This window comes from Narcine bancroftii, chromosome 7 (assembly GCF_036971445.1).
Source record: "Narcine bancroftii isolate sNarBan1 chromosome 7, sNarBan1.hap1, whole genome shotgun sequence".
Classification (NCBI taxonomy): domain Eukaryota; kingdom Metazoa; phylum Chordata; class Chondrichthyes; order Torpediniformes; family Narcinidae; genus Narcine; species Narcine bancroftii.
Genome location: NC_091475.1, coordinates 93,030,177 through 93,050,535, shown reverse-complemented (window position 1 = coordinate 93,050,535; position 20,359 = coordinate 93,030,177). Strand labels below are relative to the sequence as shown.

The 20,359-nt window shown below is 36.6% G+C and overlaps 1 protein-coding gene and 1 long non-coding RNA gene across 2 annotated transcripts; one reads left to right on the top strand and one right to left on the bottom strand.

Moving 5' to 3' along the window:
• Nucleotides 1–1,033: 1,033 nt before the first annotated feature.
• Nucleotides 1,034–9,949, bottom strand: LOC138739116 (ras-related protein Rap-2a). The gene has a single exon (XM_069890609.1). The coding sequence runs from the start codon at nucleotides 9,707–9,709 to the stop codon at nucleotides 9,158–9,160; it is 552 nt and encodes a 183-aa protein (XP_069746710.1). The 5' UTR covers nucleotides 9,710–9,949; the 3' UTR covers nucleotides 1,034–9,157.
• A 433-nt stretch (nucleotides 9,950–10,382) lies between these two features.
• On the top strand, nucleotides 10,383–17,425 carry LOC138739117 (uncharacterized). The gene is made up of 3 exons (XR_011342015.1): nucleotides 10,383–10,801; nucleotides 12,898–12,931; nucleotides 17,175–17,425. It is a non-coding gene; the product is annotated as an uncharacterized lncRNA (long non-coding RNA).
• The last annotated feature ends 2,934 nt before the right edge of the window (nucleotides 17,426–20,359 follow it).

Below are 20,359 nucleotides of genomic sequence, written 5' to 3'. Positions count from 1 at the left end.
CAGGTGGCTGTTGGGGTAGTAGGTGAGACGAGAGGAATTCTGTTGTTGTGAATGGGGGGAGGGAAAGAGAGGGCCAGGGAGGTTACGTGAGTGAGGACCAAGTTGATGTGGTAGATGGAAAGCCATGAAGGAGGTATGTCAAGCTTGTCTCCAGAGATGGAGACAGAGAGATTGAGAAAGGGAGAGTGTTGCTAGAGATGGACCAAGTGAATTTACATCAGAACAGGCCCCCTTGGCCAGACTCACCCATGCTAATGAAGTTGATATTCTGGGCTAATTCCGCTTGCTTATGTTTGGCCTATATTCTTCTAAACACATCCTGTCTAAATGTGATTTGAATATTGAAATTATACCTGCATTCATCCAATAACATTGGAATAACTGTTTCATTTCACCAGTTGGGCCCTCTGTTCCATGCATCTGGAAGCCAGTCTGCGCACAATTCTTCCCTGTACAGTTGCAAACCCCATTCCTGCTCCCATCCCTCAACTGTTTACCCTTCAGATTTGTCCAATGAAGAGTTCATACTAATCGAGAGTTAGAAATCTATCAACTCATAAGTGTTTATATTTGCAGACCCAAGGCAAGCATTCACTGTTTTGATGCAAATTAGATTCACATCTTCTAAATCTTATGCCTCAATGCATTTTTAAATTCCTTATGTATTGGAACTTCACACAAAATTTAAAATTAACACCACAAAACTAAAATACTGGAGATGATGTAAATCTGTGGAAGTGATGCAAAATGCTTGGTAGTCAGGCAGTGTGCATTCATTGGCCTGAAATCTCTCCCCAGATACTTCTGGATCTTTTGTGGACCCTCAACTTTTTGTTGTCATCCTTTAAGTCCATAAGTTTAAAACAGACATTACTTCTCACTTTAAGCAAAACCACATTAAAAAGGTAAAAAAAACCTGTTCATTTTAAGATGGCATTGTTATGCTACTTTGCCCTTCACCCACTATTTATCTTTTATATACAAGGTTATTGAAAACAGCAATTTTCACCCAATTATCAAGGCACAAGACAGGTTAGATTTTATTAAATAAAATTTAATTTTGTTAAAATAATTTAAATCCAAATACAGTTGACAGGTTTGCATCAAATTATATTTACACTTCTTGCTTAATTCAAAAACAACAAGGCTATAGCACAGTCAAAACCTGGTAAAAATGGTGCCAATATTCAATTGTGTTAGTGCTCGACAGCAAAACTGTCACAAAGGTCATGCCTTTACTTATTTTGGGGAAGCACTGAAAATATATTGATGTTAAAATGGAAAAAAAAAGTTAACAAAAATTCTTGAATAAAAGTAGCAGGAAATCATTAATGCAAAATAATTTTTTAATTAATATATCAAATAGTTTGGTTTCTTGATTTTAAGAAAGTAAATACATTTCCAATACATTATTAGCTGACACCAGAATCCAAACTATTTTGTCTGGTTGAGGCAACATTCTTTACCAAGTTAAATAAACTGGATTAAATTTTACAAGGAGCTTGGGTGGCTAGAAATTTAGCCTTTCTCTCTTCACCCCCAAGCAGTGTCAATCTTTGGAAGATTAAAAACAAATGAAATTAGCAAGCCAATTTACAAAGCTTGGTTGGACCTGTTTATAAGATTAGTTTGCTTTAGGTTTGTATTAGGATTTAACATGGTAAATTAGAATTTTAGTTGTACACCCCGATTCTTACGTCTTGGCAGAGACATACTGAAATTATTGGTTTTTAGCATTTTAGAGGTCCAAGATTCAAGTGTGCACTTGTAAGGTATCCTCCGCTGCATTCTATTCAAAAATTCAGTTGTGCTTTATCACTGAGGTAAAATAAAAATCAGGACCAACACATGCAGTTGTAATTGCTTCTTGGATTAAATCAAACAATGGGCACCTTTACCCTTGTGAGTCACAGACCCATCCCATTACTTTTGGCTGGGTTTTTATCAGGACAGTGTGTTTTTGTTACTAGATATGTAACTACATGACAGAGTTCTAGATAAAAACTAAATGCAAGTGTGAAGGTAAAATGGTTAATTACCTGGACAGGAAGTAATTGGAAAAAAAAACTGCACTCCTAAGAAGGGTGACTCTCAAGCATCCCAACACAAGGTCAGAGAATTAAAAAAAGTAGATGCTAGAATCAATTGGGAAACACCTGCTGGGTGAGAAACACAAATAGGAAACAAATACAGGTGATTGAATGTATAACCTCCCCTGCATTATTTCACCCTTGCGCTTGCTGTGTTTGAGCATCAGTAAAATTCCTGCAACAATTTTTTTTTTATTGAGGAAAACACCATAATTAACATCAACTTTAAAATAAAACATTTCAATGACATTGGTCCAAGTTTGAAAAACAAACACCAATGGCAAAGCAGAATGTGTGTCAAAACCTCAATCTTCTCAGAAACGTATCCATTCAATCTTTACCAATAGAGTTGCACAAGAAAATGTTGGACAATATAAGAATAAACTATTAATTAATTATTCATTACATTAATCCAGTGACCTAATTGGATTGGGCTAATTTAATTTAGAAAATACTCTTTAAGTCAGGTTACTAAATGTAGTAGTGGCTAGTGAGGCAAAACATAAATGATACATTACCCAGCCAATCCACATGACTAAATTTCTTCTCTCTGTTACACACACACACTAAGGACTACTTTAAGGTTGAACCAATTCAGTACCTTACATTATTGACAGTTACTTAGAACTGCAATTGGAAGAAGCAAGGTTTTCTTTTTTTATCAACTGAGGATGCTGTAATTATCTCAAATTATTTTGACCACATGAACAAAAGAAATTTTGCATCAAATGTCTGACTCACGAAATACATTGCATGCCAAAAATTTCTGTTCAGTGCTTAGACACTTAAATTCACAGCAAGATGCTTTTACAGATTAAAAAAAAAACAAGATCCTTCTGCAGTGTATGTCCAATACATAAATTCCAAAGGAGGGAGAGAATTAATTATTACATACATTTCGGCAGCCAATATTTTTTTTAAAAATCAGAAATAATATTCTCACCTTTGAAAGATATTGAGCAGCAGCTTGATCAGAACCATGAAGTGGATGTGAAATTTCATTATATTCTACTCTTGCCTAGTTATTATTTTATTGACCTTCCATAAAATCAGGAATCTGCAGATTCAAGTATTATTTTGAAGATTTGAGCACAAGAATTGGCCAGTGTTCATCCCTCATTAACAATTTTGCACAAAAGCTGCTGATATTGTACCTAGTGCAAAAAGTGGCAATAGTGGAAGTTATGTTACAACTGTACGTGTCCTGGTGAGACCACAGATGGAATATTGTACATTTTCAATGTCCTTGGACAGTGCTTACAGAATCAAATAGTGGGTGGCTTAAAAGCAAAAAAAAAGGAGCAAAATAGGTTTACATACTTGGAAATTTGGAGCAATAGAAAGGCAATTTTACTGACACCCAAGACTGAAGAGATCGAAAATGGTAGAGGTTATGGGGAATAGTCTCAAGATATAGATAACTACCTATTTAAGTGTGATGCAAAAAAAAAGATTTATTCCAAATGTTGTGAATATTCAGAATGTTTTGTTTCAGAGCAAGTCATTAACTACATTCAAAAACAAGATAGAATTTTGTAAACTGGACAGATAAATGGAAAAGATCAGAGATCAAGTTATGCACACAATCTTACTGAATGTCTGAATGAGTTAAAGGGTCATGTGATATGTTGCTGCTCCTATTTGTAGGTTTTTAAATCATAACTGTGAACATCAATTTTAAGGAAACACCCATTTGTCTGTGAAGTCCATAGAGGTCAAAGGCATGGAGGGTGCAAGATGACTTGGGAAATGGTTGACTGAGGAAAATTCAATTTTTTTTTAAATCCCCAAGGTGTATTTGATTAAGCAAATCAAAGCAAAAGTGAATTTGTTGCTATAATACAAAATTGTAATAAAGTGTTAAAAATCTGATTGAATTCCCTCACAAGCTTCACCAAAATACTTTTGGCTGTGTTTTTATTAGGACAGTATGTTTTTGTTACTAGATATGTAACTAAATGACAGTATTGTATGTAATTTCCCAACACTTAGCGTTTCCCACAAACTAACCCTATCCAAATTTGGGTCAACAAACAAATCTTCTCTTCACTTTTGGATAATGAAGGACAGGGATTTCTGGGAAAATAAATGCAATGTGCCTGAAACTAAACAACACCAATGGAAACTGTTCATTCAACAATCCAACAAGGCTTGATATTTTCACTTGTTCCAATATTTTCTTGAACATTTACATTTAAAGAAATTAGAAATAAATTTAAGCTTGAGGTTTTGACACATCTGACTTTTTCCTTTATATTTACTCACTCGCTGGCATGGTGTATAAACATAGCAAGTAGGTTAGATGAAAACCTTGAAGTTGCCAAATGCTCCAACTTCATAAAATAAATAAAAAAATGAAGACAAAATTGGAATAAAACCACTGATGAATAGCTTCTTTTATCCAGTCACCATAAATGTTACATTATCAAGGACAGAACTTGAAGCATACACATCACATAACTAAATACTGTTCTAGCCTGTGTACACTAACTGTATACAAGAGATTTCAGATCTGGAAGATATTTGGAGTATTCCTGTTGCTCAAGAGCAATATTACCAGGACAGTCATCATTTTAAAAAGTCTTGTTAAACTTTGCTTTGGGAGTCTTTGACATTAACTAAGCAGTGAATTAGCACCAAGATCTCAGTCCTTTCCCAGAAATGTATTAGCAGATAGTATACATGCAACAGAAATTCATTACCTCCATAAAGGATGATAAAAGTGGATTTATGGATATTGAAAATATTTAAAAATTCATAATCAATGTTGAATTTAAGATGTTATTTCTGTATTATAATAAATTCAAATTACATTTCATTTTGGGGAGGGAGAAATTTAATTTGCAATTTTGCATAATTGTTGCTTTGTTCCATATTTTAATCCAAACTTTGCTCAAGAGTCAACTACACAAAAGTATTCCAGACTTCTAATTACTTAAAATTTCTGGTGTAGAACTGATGGAATAAATAGCACTGAACCACAACACCAATCCTATAATGGGATTTGTATTTCAGTAAACATTTCCTGGCATTGGGAACATGTGACCAGGCACTAGATAACTTTTTTTTGTTCATTGGAACAAATATTAGGCAAGTAAACAATAAGATCTTTCAATAAACTTGAAAGAATTAACTGGCAATTGCATTTGTGCGGTAATTTGATATTAATCTATTTATCTTCAAAATTTTTAAGTTTAAGACTGAAATCCGATGGCTTTGTAATATTTTGTATATGTGTTCAACATATCAGTATATGCTTCCAACTGTCACTTTTCAGTTTAAAGTTAGACCAATGCACAACACATCTTATCAATTTTGAAGCGGTTGCATTTTGGTCATTGTCACATTATCAGCCAGTGAGTCTCACTCAGTGCATGAAGGAAATGAGAAAAACTGCTAGCCACTTTACTTACCCATCATCCATCTCAGATAGATTCTGTTTTTAAATCTGGCTAGTTTTAAAATTAACACAAATCATTTCAGGAGTTTTGAAGTATGAGCCTCAATATTGGAATGTGGGAAAGTAAAAACTTTTAAAATTACATTATTGTCCTACATGGGGAAAATGGGTGTGATCCACCAAGGAAAATGAAAAGTAAAAGGAGAGGTAACTATCTTGTGGAAATTGTTCAGATTAGACAAACTACACCTCCGGCCCACCCACCCCTCCCCGTCCCCCCACCCCCATTCCCTTCCCCTCACAACTCCCATTACAGTTATATCCTTGGAATGTTAACCACTATTTCTTGGAGCAAATGGTCTCATCCAATTTCAAGAAGTGCTTGCTTTAAAAATAAATTTACCTGCATTCTCAATAACAAAGTGTACCTGCAAGCCTACTGTCCAGACACACCAAGTGATAGCAAAAAGTTGTGTTTTCAGTTTAAATCAAGCCAGCACTATACAAGTTTAAAAACATTATGCCATCTCCAACTAAATTAACTACATTACAAAGAATGTTGCCCACACAGTTGATTTTTTTTATAAAGGGGGTAGTGAATATTAAAAATTAAATGAAGCATTTGCTGTAAATACATTAAAATTCAGGTAAATAATAAAAACAATGCAAGACACTGTTTGAAAAATGTAAACTTAAGCTGAAATATATCAATAACCAAATACATTTCTGAATGCTTAAAAATGTCCAAACAACATAAATGAGGCTAAGGTTGCCATCATCTTTACAAAAACATTAGAGTGGATCCCCATTTACTGCATCTTCACTTTATTACAGGAGAAAAAACAATACCAATTTGAAGAAATGTCCTTTCACTCAATAAATCTCCATTCTTAACTTGCAGTTAAAACTTTTTGCGAATAGTTGAAGTCTCACAATCCACCACACCGTTGAAGATGCAGGATGTCATCCATATGAAAGATCAGATCAGCTCCCTAGAACAGGAAAACCTCCAAAAATCCCAGTGAATCCAGCTGTTTTTGCTTGTAATTGGTGCACAGAGCACTGTTCGGATTTTCGTTTGCTCTCATGCTTAAACCCCACAAATAATGCACTCCATAGGAAATCTTGTGGTAAAAGCTGAATACAAAATGTATCAAATCTACACACAAGTTTTGTTCGTTCAAGTGCAACAACTTTTACAGAGGTTCAGGTAAATATTTTCTTTGTAGGGATTAACTTTTGAGAAACTAACTTCACGATTCCAACAGCTGCTTCTACGCAATGCCATTGTAAAAGACAAAAATAAAATGCTCCTGTAACACAACTGTCATATTTAAAAGCAAAGTAAGACTGCAGTGAGTAAAACACTTCACTACTGCACCCAATTTTAACAACTACAGAATGTAAGACTTTAGTAATGATCTGATATTTAGCCATGCATACATTATGTCCTTGGTTCAAAAGATAAAAAATAAAAATTCCCATAATACTTAAAGTATTGAGCACCATTCATTAAAATATTTTCTGCCAGTTCTGCATCAGGAAAGGATGAAATTGAGGGGAATAATTTCTTGTTTGTAAAATTCGATTAATTCGAAAGGCTTTCATTTCTACAGAATCAAGCTGCAAATGCATTTTTTTTCCCCTCAACGTGCAATACAAGAATCTGAATCACATTTGTCTGAATTAACTGCAGTCCAATTTTAAAAAAAAATTCTACTTGGATGCTGTGGAATTTTGAAACATTACCAACACATTACAGGTAATCTAAAATTCCCATTGAAATCCACATATCACATACCAATTGAAAACATGTCTGAAAGCAGATGGACATCACTTGTAGGAATGGGAGACAACAGCCACCTGAATTCAGCACAGATTTTTCAAAACTTAAATTGAAAATTCTTCCAACCCAAGAGGCACCTATCCCTAATTTATTGACCTCACTTACAAGATCAAAAGCAGTGCGGACTTCTCTTCCCTTTTTCTCTCTGGAGAGCAACTACTCACACCCTTGCCATCCAAATCAGAGGCAGGCATTTCGAAAAGGATTACTTCCCACCTCCAAGAACTGGGTATCAAAGTTTGCTGGACTTTCCACTTTAGCTTACCGCAGGCTCTTTAACTAGAGAGCACAGGAAAACAGGCTGTTCCCATCTTTGGCCACAGAGGATTTACATTTCCTCATCTTACACAAATGGTAACATTTATTTATCTGTATAGCAAGAAATTTTCTGGCTTCCCATGTGTTCATCTTTCTGAACTGGCCCCTGATATTCTGCTCAGAAGAGCTTTAGATTACATTTCCATTCTCCAAAGTGTCACAGGCAATGGAAATTATTTGTCATATTCTCTTTCTACAAATCATTTGGACAACATATTTTTTTTAAAAAAACACCATTTGGAAAAGTAATTGGCTAAATTGGGAAGATGCACAAAACCAATTACTTTTGTTTTTAAGTAACACAAGTTGAACAGTGTTGAATTTTCTCCAAGTCAGAAATAAAGGCATTTGTTCCCATCACACTTCTGAAATCCCTTCCCCAATTCCCTACCACACAAAACCATCACAAAGGGCTTGCACTGCAATAATCTAGATCAATTGATGTGCTACCCACATAAAGACAGTGAATGAAAAGGCATTCTTTCCTGTCTGACACAACCATCCAGTCAATAGTCAATTTGTACATTTCCTCTTTCCTCCGGCCTTAACAGAGCAACTTACTGTCCAAGACGTTTCTTGCATCACATGAAACTACAAAACTGATTGTTAACTTCCAAACAATGTACTGAGGAACAATTTGTGCCCACGGATGGAATCCTAAAGATAACCCCGAGTCATCACTATTCTCTTGGTTCTATCAAGTTAAATAGGTTGACTGGTTTCTCCCTTTCTTCTCTGAAGAACATCAACATTGTAGCCCGTCAGCTCTTTCAAATGTGCACTAGGCAGGACATAGAGAAGGCCATTTCCCTTTGCAAAAGACAAGAACTGACAAGTCTCTACTCTCCCATTTGGTTTTGTAGTAGAACCTTTGGTTCCTCTACAAAATAAAAATTTTAATTTCTCATTGGCATCATATCAGAAGAGGGCAGCCAGACTTGTCAAATGTGGGCTTCAACCTTGTTACCAAATTATGTTTATTCTTAAAAAAAAATAAAAGCAGTGCACATACATAACTGAAACACTGGCCTTTATCCTCAGTCTTATACTTCCATAAAAACTTGTTGACTTTTTTTTCTGTAACAGTATGAATCAGTCTCATTCTCTCAGGACTAAACCAATACAATTCACATATCATAGCCCAGAGGTTGGTTTAAAAAAAATACTTTTTTTTAAATAGAATGAGCAGTGCTGCTTTTCCAGTCTCACTTATAAAGCTCTTGATGATATCCTCTCTTCTAACAGCAACATGGCATAATCTACTCGTCCTGCTGAGGTGCAGGTCTCCCCACAAGTGTTTCAAGGTCTGTGTCAATCAAAGACATTTGCTTCATTTCCTTTTAGTAATTAATCTCATTTTAGTCATAAAGCTTTGTTGATATCTTCTTCTTGTAACAGCAATGTGAAATAATCCAGATGTCTCCTTGGTTAGGAGAAGGTGTAGTTTTCCTAAACAGGACTGATTCAATCAGCTCTTAATCCAAGGTGGTTGTTTTATTGTCTTTACTGCAGTACACAGGAAGAACAACACTGGTCATCCTTGTCAGGCTGGGCTGCGTAGTTCATCTGCCTGACAATTTCAGCAAACAGCTCATCCACCATGGTCTTGCTCTTGGCCGAGGTCTCCATGAAAGGGCAGCCCCACTCCTCAGCCAGGGCTCTACCCTCAAGCGAGGACACCTCCCTCTCACTCTCCAAGTCCACCTTGTTACCCACGAGGATGACCGGCACCTTCTCGTAGCGCTTGACACGAATGATCTGGTCTCGCATGGGCCTGATGTCCTGGAATGACTGCTGGTTGACCAGGCTGTAGACCAGGATGAAGCCCTGGCCATTCTTGATGTACAGGTCCCGCATGGAGGCAAACTGCTCGGTACCTGCTGTATCCAGTATCTCTAACACAGAGGGTGATGAGTCCACCTCAATTTCCTTGCGGTAAAAGTCCTCAATCGTTGGGTCATACTTTTCAATGAAAGTGCCAGTCACAAATTGCACTGTCAGGGCTGATTTGCCCACACCCCCACTACCCAGCACTACCACCTTGTACTCCCTCATGGCTTCCCTGCTCCCAACCTCCTCCAATCCTCCTTTCAGCCACTGGAGCCGACCTCGCTTGCAGTCAATGAGAGACGAATAGTCAATTAGAAGTCGGCTCTCCCCTCCACCGGATAAAAGTCGGCAAATTGGCAGTACCGCCTTTAACCGATCATAAATTGGACCCCTCCCCTTTAACTGACAGAAGGACTGCAGAAATAAAGCGAAAACAAGACGGGGTGAAAGGCTGGGGAGGGAGGTTATTCAATGAGCGTTTCCCCTCGGAGGGGCCACAAGAAGACAAAGGCCTCAGGGCCCGCTCGGATGAGGGGAGGGCGACGGCGCCTCGCACGCCGAATCTTAGGGAAAACAGCGCCGAACCCGCCGCATTTTCCACCCTCCCCGCCTTCTGACCCACAGTCCAACCTCGGTCTCACCCGCCCGCTTCCCTCAACTCCGCCATTCTCTCTCGGGCGGGGACTGTCCGCCCGCGCCGCTCGTCACGTGACAATGGCCGGCCACCGTAACCAAATCCCCGCCCCCTTTCGGCTCCCTGACCGACAGCTCAGCGACCGACCAATCGCGGCGACGGAGCCGCCCCCCGCCAAGCTCCGCCCAGTGGCGCTGGCCATCCATCAAAAATCTATTGTCCACTCGCAGCGCGAGATTCAGCAGGTTTGCTTTCCCCCATTCCCATTGGCCTAGTGGGCATAGAGGCGCTGTCCAATCAGAGTGGCGGATGGATTTAGCCGCACCCACGTCGACTTTGCCGCACAACACGAAAGGGAAATTAAAGCAGAAAATGCTGGAAACACTGAGCAGGTCTTAAAGGAGCGTAGCAGAGGTAATATTTCTGATCAATTGCTTTATCCAGACTTTGCCAGACAAGCTGAGGAGATCCAGTTGTCAGTGAAAGCCATCCAATCACAGGGGAGCAGCCTGGAAGCCACGATCGTGTCTACAGCTATCCATCAAGGATCAATAGCAGCCCTGGATCTGCCCCTGAAACTGGCCAAGACCTCCTGCAAGCCACGTGACCCCTCCAATGGCCAGACCAATGGCCAGACCAATGGCAGCCGCACTCTCCTGGAGGTGTGAGTGGAAAAGAAAAAGGTTGAGAACCACTGACTTAACACTTTTTGGGCTCAGGCCCAAAGCTTCGGCAATATATCTTTGTCTCCTATAGATGCTGAAAAGACCAGATGAGTTTCTCCAGTATTTCGATATGCAAAGTATGAGAAAATAGCAGGCAGGCGACTGAGTGAGAACATGGGATGTGGTGGGAGAAGGATGGGGATGGGAAGATGTGAAGAAAAGGGAAGATGGCGCAGGGTTCCCTCACCTTGACTTGCTATTTAATGCTGCCTATGTGACCTGCTGAGTTTGTGTATTGTGCTCAACCTCTACAGACTTTCATTTTTGACACCAGGAGTAGAGCAGAATGTGGTCGCCATGGAAACACCTTGATTGACACATGATTCCCAACCAATGGTGATGTTCTTCCAACTTCATGCATAGAAACAGTGTAGACCAAATGGGTCTGAGATTCCTCAAGGAAATTAAGAATTTGAAGGATCATCTCCAATGCTTGTCCTCCACAAAGTATTACACAGCAGAGAAACAATCTGTTTGATTCAGGATTCTTTTATTGTTATGGAATAAAGCAGAAAATGTAATATTACACAAAATTTCCTTTAGTCTACCATAAGGCAAACAAAGATGTGCCATCAGCAGAAATTGCCTGGTGCCCCTTACAGTCAAAGAGAAGCAAAAGAGAGGCCCCCCCAGAGTCAATGAGTGTCCGTGGATTTGTCTACAACTCTTCTGCTGCCACACAGCCTTCCCTATAAACAATCAGCAACCCAAGCTGCAGATCCAAACCTCTGACAATTAGAAAGCCCTCAGCGCCCTTGGTTCTTTCTTATACCTGGTTCACCACTGGTCACCATCCTGTACAGTTGTCTTCTCTGCTTTTCCTGCTTAAATGGGGGGTAGTCTCCCCATTTTCTGGTGCCCTGTACCAGTCTTCTGCTTCCCTGGTGTCTGAAACCAATCCCTCGAGGCCACAGCTGAACGTAGGTTCTGACATCTTAGATCCAGATCTCACGGTCTTGTGCGGCGCTGTCAGAAGTACGGCCCTGTTTTGTCTGATCCTGTGGGTTCATAACAGTGACAGCACTGCTGTTACAGCAGCTCGAAATCACCACCATTCTTCTTTTATTTGGCCCAGCTGTACCCATTGAAGGAGATTCTCCCCCACTCAGTTCACTTTCCTGCTCATTTGGTTGCAGCAATGCCATTTTCTCCAGGTTCATCATCAGAAGGGGACCAAGGATTTTTAATTTGAGAAATATAAGAAATTACAGAATTTGGAATTTTGAGCAACTATGGGACAATTAACATTTTAGGTGATTTAGGGTACCAGGAGGAATATGATAATGGTGTTCCTCAAGTTTACTTTTAGCTTCACTAAATTTAGCCAGGCCTGTGTGAGAATTGTGAGAGAAAAATGAAATTCATCTTCTCAGGTGAGGTTTTTGGAGGCAGAAGGTACATTAAAATGTACTGAAGATCCAGAGACTGCAGAGCTTTAGACCAAGAGATGGAAAGTGTTCTCAGACACCCTTTATTACCCTGGATGGACACAAAGAACTTCACAATTCTCTGATTTATTTGTTTAATTACTCTTTTAAGCTCTTCCATCAAAGCTTTGCTCCATATTAGGGTTGCCAAATCTGCAATTGAAGATCAGTTTCCAAGGTCATTGAAAACTTATATTTAATTGATTCTGAGAATGTGGAAATTTTTTTTTAAATGCTGTCAGGATGAACTGAAAGACAGTCCTGGGAACACTGCCAAGTTATGCAACTGCATTTTGAGTTTTTATTTTTTGAATCCAAATTTCATTTGTTAGCTTTATTAAATTGAAAAAAATGTTTGGATAAACTGAATTTTTAGTATCAGAAGCAATGTGATGGAATCTGCGTGACAATGTAGGTGGAGTTGGTAATCCTGGCTATATCCTGTCCTGAACTTCTCAGCTCATAGTTCTTTCTGTACTGAGGTAATTTAATGAATACTACAATATTAGATTTTTTTTTAACAAAAGTAGCTATTTCGTTGCAGCAAGCAAGAATTTTGATACATATGTACATTGAACTTGATCTCTGACAATAAACTCATTGTCATTTATCATTATCATTAACCAGATTTCTGAAGCCATGGGGACATTGCATCAACAAGGTCAGGAAGCATTTCAGAAGCATGAGCAGGAATTACTTGCACACGGTAGAAAGTTTTCAACCAGGTTAAATTGTTGTCATCGCAAGCCACGAAAATACACCAATTCTCGACAGATACATAGATTTGAATTTTAATTTGACATTTTTTGCAGTGATATGTTAAATACATAACAACATTAAAAATGTATTTAATTATCAGTAGTGACCTATATCCCTGCAACCCCACACTCTGCACCTCAATTTTCAATCAATATAACTTAATTTAGTTGTCCTCAATTTGTGTCTTGTTTCTTCCACTTCAATTCCAACTGTTCATTGTTAATAAATTGAGCTCCACAAGCTTTCTGATGGTTGGGCCATGACAAATGCTGTCCTAAAGCTGAGAGCAGACACTCATCTACAGGGTACTTACCAAAAGTTTGTAACGATTATTTAAGATTCAAGTATCATGGGACTAAATACTGTGTGGTCGAACTCCAGACGGGTCTGACAATGAATACCAACTCTACAGACTGAAGGACATTTTGTGTAATATTACATTTTCTGTTTTATTACATGACAATAAAATAATTTTGTATCTTATTAAAAGGACCACTGCTTTCATACGGAGCAAAAACAAATATTCAAATTTATGTCCTATGTATTTTGGAACTTCTTTCTTATTTAATCTAAAATTGAGTTAGGGAATTTTTGAAAGCTAAATAATTTACAAATTGTGCCATCAGTGGTGGGATCAGGATTTATGGCCTTCCATAAAAAAGATGACGCTACAAATGCCATGAACGACATCAGAGGACTAGAAAGAATGAAATGGAGAATGGGAGCACGGGTTTGATTTGGATTCTGGTGAAGATGTCAGAATTCATTAGAATGAGAAATTACTAAGAAGCTGAGAACTCTTTGGAGCAGTAGGATTTTTCTTTTCCCATGGAGCACCAATTTAATTATAATTTCCTTTCAATGTCATTGTTAATCAAGTTTACTTTGAAGAATTCTGTAGGCCAGCAATTTTTGCAAAAATGAAACATCACACTAATCATAGAAAGATACAGCATGAAATCAGACTCTTCAGCCCATGAAGTCTGCTCTGACCATCAACCATCCATTTACACTGGTCCTCAATTCATCGCATTCTCCCCACATTCTCACCAAGATTCTTCCACACATACTGGGGCAATTTACAGTGGCCGATTAACCTGCATGCTTTATGGGATGTGGGAGGAACCCAGCACATCCAGAGGAAACCCACGTGGTAACAGGGAAAACATGCAAACTTCACAGAGACAGCACTGCAAGTTGACATTGAACACAGATGTGTAGGGTGTGTAAATGACACTATGAGGCTAGTAGCTGTGCTAATGTGCCACCCCCAAGCCCCAATCATAGCTGTAGCCAAAGAATACGGTCAGTATTCTAAGTGTAACCATGCAAAGTCATTCAGAATAGTTTAAAAATATGGAGAAAGATAATGTAGGCCATTGTGGTTATGCTGGGCTGAAATCCAATACCTGGGCTCCTTTGTCTTAGCCCTGTGAATTCTTTCTCTTCAACCATTCTTCATACTATCTTTTCGAAAGGTGCTGTTGAACCTGTTTCCACTTTCCTTTGCAGAAGTGCAGTGAAGATTGTAACATTGCTGAATAAAAGATAACCTTACATTCAGTGGTTCTCAAACTTTTTCTTTCCACTTACATACCACTTTAAGTAATCCCTATGCAGTAAGTGCTCTGCGATTAGTAAGAGATTGGCTAAAATGGTATGTGAGTGAGAAGGGAAAGTTGAAAAACAATGCTCTAGTCTCAATTGTTACTGAAATATTTTGCTTGAGAAAAATTGTCATTGGCCCATTTCCTTTGGAGTTTTGAAACCGTGCACATAACGAGTCAATTGGGTACAATTAAAACAGTGCTTTTCATACTTTCTTTCCACTCACATACAACCTTAAGCAATCCCTTACTAATCACAGAGCACTTATGGCATAGGGAATATTTATGTGAGGTTGAGAACCTCTGAATATCTTTTCCCTCCAGGTATTGCTCCCTTGCCAAAGCAACTTCCCCAAATTTATCAAAATATTTCATGGTGTTGAACATCTTGATCAGAAGATGGCACCTCTGATATTATTTGTCAAATACAAGCCTACATTTTATATTTTGGTATGCTGAATTATGTTCAAAATATATGAGATTGTAATTATCAGCTAAATTTCATCTTTCCAAAAATGAGGAATAATTAATGGCATTTTTGGTGTCAAAAGACTTCCATCATTTTCTAACTTAATCTTACTCCAAATATTAATCAAATGTTTTAATAATGGAGCATCTCTGTCAGCAATCATTAACCTTGGATCCCATTTATAAATAAATTCCTCTGGTATATTTTCCCAATTGTATTTAACTCAATTTTCACCCAGGATGTTTTAATATTTCCAAATAAAGAAGCAAGAAACCTTAATTGTGCTGCTTTATAATAATTCTTAAATTTAGTAAGTTGTAATCCACCCAATTCATATCTCCATACTAACTTTTCTAATGATATTCTTCCCTTCTTACCTTTAGAAAAAAATTTCCTAACTTGTTTATTTAATTCCTCGAAGAAAAAAAATGGAGGTATGGAAATTGGTGAAGTCTGAAACAAGTACTGAATTTTTGGAAAGATGTTCACTTTAATACAATTAACTCTTCCAATTAAAGTTATAGGTAAATTTGTCCATTTAAAAATATCTTCATTTATTTTCTTAAGTAACAAAATATAATTTTATATAAATTTTCCAAATTATTATCTGTATGTATTCCTACTTAATCCAAACATCAATCCCTTTAAATTGAATATCTCTTTGACATTGTGAACAATCATCTTGTACTAATTCTATTATTTCAATTTTATCCCAATTTATTTTATTATCAGAGACACTTCTATAATCTATCAATTGCTTATATAGTCTAGGTAGTGATGATTGTGGTTGAGTTAAATATACCAACACCTCATCTGCAAATAAATTAATCTTATTGTTACGGAGTCCAGAGGTCCCCAAAAGCCAGTATCAATAGATATGCACTACAACACAGGGTTATTTTAAACAAAAGTAGTTTTTAATTATATTTAAACAAGAAAACAGAATTCAATTTTAACTTATTAATTAACCTACCTAACCTACTTAATCCCCCCTCTAATACTAAGTGCAGGTGTGTGTAATGTATAATTTAAGATTAGAAAAGTTCTTTGGATCACAGTCTAATCTCACTGGTTGCAGGCAATTTTTGTACTGTGCACAGAAGTTAGCATTAACAAAGTTCACCAGCTTTGGTGTTTAACAGGCAAATGGTTACCACTCAGGAAGGTTCTTGCTTATTTTCAGAGAGAGATTCCTTTTCCAGGATATCTGCAACTGATTCCTTCTCATTCAGTCTTGCTGATGAAACTTGCCCCCTTCAGGATTCTCCAGATGATCCTCTTCTCCTTTGACCAGACAGCCTTCCAAAGTTTGTCAGATGTCCCTCTGGAACTGATTTCTGTGACTCCTCTCTTTGTTTCACACCTTCCATCTCTGAGAGCAAAACTGTTCTGCCTGCCTGCAAAAATCACATGCTCTCCCAGGCAAGCTTCATTCTGCAACTTTCTTGCTCTCTTTGCAAAAAGCATTCTGCAAAATTCCTACAAAAATACTGTGTTTTAAAATGTGTTTGTGTGCAAGCTGCTCTCACAATTCCTCCCAAGCAATCTCCAAATACTCTGTCACATTATGTTCAGTTTGATTTACCATAAAACCTTTTAACTTGATCTATATGGATCATTTGTGTGAGAGTTTCTATAGTCAAAGCGAACAAAGCTGGAGATCAAGTAGACAAGGATGTCCTTTATCTAATCAAATTAAATGATTGTGATATCTGCACATTAGTTATTTCTTTAGCTTTGGTTTTAATCCAGTTTACAAACTTAAATCCAAAATCAAATTTACCTGGAACTTTAAATAAAAAAATCATATTCTAATCTATTGAAAGCTTTGTCTGCTTCCAATGCAACAACAACACTTACATCCTTTTTTTGTGCTAAATGAATTATACTTAATAATCTTATTATATTTTCAGAAGTTTGTCTATTTTTTATAAAGCCCATTTGATCTATATTTATTAAGTCAGGAAGACAATTATTTATTGTATTTGCTAATATCTTTGCCACAATTTTATAATCAACATTTATCAATGAAATATAAGCTGGTTTTAATGGATCTCTGTCTTTTTTAGGATTAACCGTAATTATCATTGTGGAAAGTTTCTGGAAGAACATGTAGCCTAACAGCTTTTTCTATATCCTGCATGAATAAAGTAGTTATTAAATCTTTACATTCTTTATAAAATTTCACAGGGAATCCATCTTCTCCAGGAGACTTTATTCTGTCAACAATTAAGTTCTTCCTTAACTTCTTGTTCAGTAAATTGTCCATCCAAATTGTCTTTGTTTATTTCAGTTAATCTAGGCAATGTTATTTGTGACAAATAATTATCTATAATAATTTCACCCTGTAATGATTCTGAAGTATATAATTTTTTCATAAGATTCCCTGTTTCATTTATTTCTTGTGGTTTAAATGGCACTTTCTTATTATCTCATGGAATTGCATTAATTGTTCTCGAAGTTTCTTCTGCTTTTAATTGCCAAACCAAACCTTTATGAGATTTTCCCCTAATTCATAGTATTTCTGTTTAGATCTAAGAATCATTTTCTCTGTTCTGTAAGTCGACATTGCATTATATTGTAACTTTTTATTAATTAAATGTCTATGTTTATCCTCTGATGGTAATTTTTTTTAAACTTTATTTAAAATTTTATGACATGAATAAATAAAAATTACATTTAAAGAAATAATAAAAAAATAAGATAATAAAAATTAGAATACTACATCATTAAACTACACAAATTAACCCCCCCAATAATTATAACACAACATTAATTATTTAAAATTAGTCCAACCCTCCCCCAAAATAAAGAGTGAAGAATTAATTAACAATATTGTAAATAAAATAGAAAAAAAACCCACTTACAAAAAAGGATAAAACTTAACAACAACAAAATTACTATCAAAAAAAATATCAATACTAAAATAATACCCTTAAACATATATTTAAATCAAACATAATACATGTATTTAACAAATGAAATCCACTTTAAAACTAAGTTCAAATATTAAAATCATATATCAACCACATATCTGTTATACAAAAAATCATAATTAATAATACATAAATACAGAATTTCCATTAATACCAAGTTTCCTTTATAATTCATCGAGAACAAAAACATCCCTTAGAAAAACAATCAGATAAACTTTTTATTCCCTTCCCCTCCCCTTATATAAAAAAAGAAAAAAAAGAAAAAAAGTTCAAACTCTTATAAAATTCTCCATATTCTTCATTTAAAACATCTTCAAAATTCTCTATCGAAATTAACTTAATTTTATTAAACTCTTCTCCCTCGATGTATTTGTACTTAATTTTCTTCTTTTTCTTCTTATCACCTTTCCCCTCATCTTCCTCTTCATCTAATTCAACATCCTCAATTTTTGACTTATTATCTTCTGTGACATCATCCTCTTAAAAAAGAAAGAAAAAAGAGAACCCCCCCCAAAAAAAGAGAAAAAAAGGAGAGAAAAAACCTCCTAATTCCCTCTCAATTACAATCAGAAAACAAAAAGAGTTAAAAAAAATTATTTATTTAAAAAAAAATTTAAAAAACCTTCACTTCTTAACCCAAAAATTAAAAAGAAAAAAAAACAGGTCGGAGATCACAACTACCTCCTCCTGTTTAAACCGCCCAAAGCGGTAACTCCCCCAAAATATTGGGTGTGATATAACTCACAGGTAGCTGATGACTTCTGGAAACTAGTGCCCACCCAGTTCCCTCTCCCAACTCCCATTTCATTAAACTATCATCATTATTTAAACTATTTAAACTCTTCTCAAAAAAAGATAAAAGATTTATTTTTTTTAAATCAACGTTACCACTTGGGTCACCATTACTTCCATTTCTTTTAAAAATCTGGATCCCACCTTACATCTCTACTCTCTTTGGAGACCTTGAAGGACTACATCGTTCCTGAAACTGCATGATTGGTAGAGACTAAGCAAAGTCTATAACCTCTTTAGGATTGTCAAAGAACTTTGGCTAATTTCCAACCTAAAAAATCTTCAGTACCGCAGAATACCTGAATGTTGCCTTATGTCTTTTTTTCCACAACCGTTCTTTCACAGAATTAAATTCGTGTCGTTGAAACATAATTTCTTGACTCAAATCTTGATAGAAGAAAACAGGATTATTCTGAACCATCAAAGGAGATCTATTTTGCTGGGCATTTCTAATAGCCATACGTAAAATTGTCTCTCTGTCACAATAGTTTAAACAACGGATCAAAACAGATCTTGGATTCTGTCCTGAAAAAGATTTTCTTCTTAAAACTCTATAAGCACGTTCCAGTATTAAACCTTCAGGGAATTTATCCTGTCCTAACACTCGTGGAATCCATTCAGTAAAAAATTTTCTTGGATCTGGTCCTTCTATGCCTTCTGGCAAACCAACAATTTTCACGTTGTTCCATCTAGATTGATTCTCCAAATAATCAACCTTTTTTGCTAAATTTTTATTTTGGATCTGCAATGTTTCAATTATTCTATTTTCATCTTGCAGTTGATCCTGTGCATCGACTAAACCTTGATCACACATTTCAAATCTTTCAATGGTTTCAAACTTAAAAGCTCCATTAATGACTTCCGCCATCGCATTAATCTTGGAAATAAACAGGTTCACAAAATTAGCTAAGTGACTCGATACAGAATATATCTTATCTTCAAGATCCTTAGCAGACATTTCAACAGAAGTAGATTCAGGCATAATGGGGTCTTGCTGTTCCTTAGAGACCACGGGATCTTCTGTCCCTTCCCTTAATTTAGTATCTTTTCTAGCAGTTTGACTTCGTATAAAAATCCCTCTCAAAGTCCCCCCAGCAATGCCAGGAGACTGAAGATCAGAGTTAACTTTAAGCCAAATCTCTTTAATCATCTTCACTGAATCGATGTCTGGAAAAACCGTTGTAATTGAAGATGCATTTTGCAGCGCCACCACTGTAGCAGTCGAATGACAGCTCTTTAACTCTCCAGCTGGTGGCGCCCCAGCTGATTCAACTATCAAAGTCTGAGTAACAGCACTCACAGTGGCCGTTGTGTGAAATACTGGCACCCGTCCAGCTCTTTGGTCTGAAAGCTGTTGAATGCGACCTTCAAAGAGCCTCACCGGCTTAAAACGGAGTTTCAATGCCGAACTCTGTACGTCTTCCTCTGGATCCATTCTACGCTGAGTCCTGGCTTCTTGTAAACAAGTAGGCTCAGACAATTTCAGAAAATATAGTTTTTTAACAGTCTGTTGATGTTTTCTTTTA

Coding starts and splice junctions, on each gene's coding strand:
- LOC138739116 (XM_069890609.1), bottom strand. CDS start 9,709: ATGAGGGAGTACAAGGTGGTAGTGCTGGGTAGTGGGGGTGTGGGCAAA.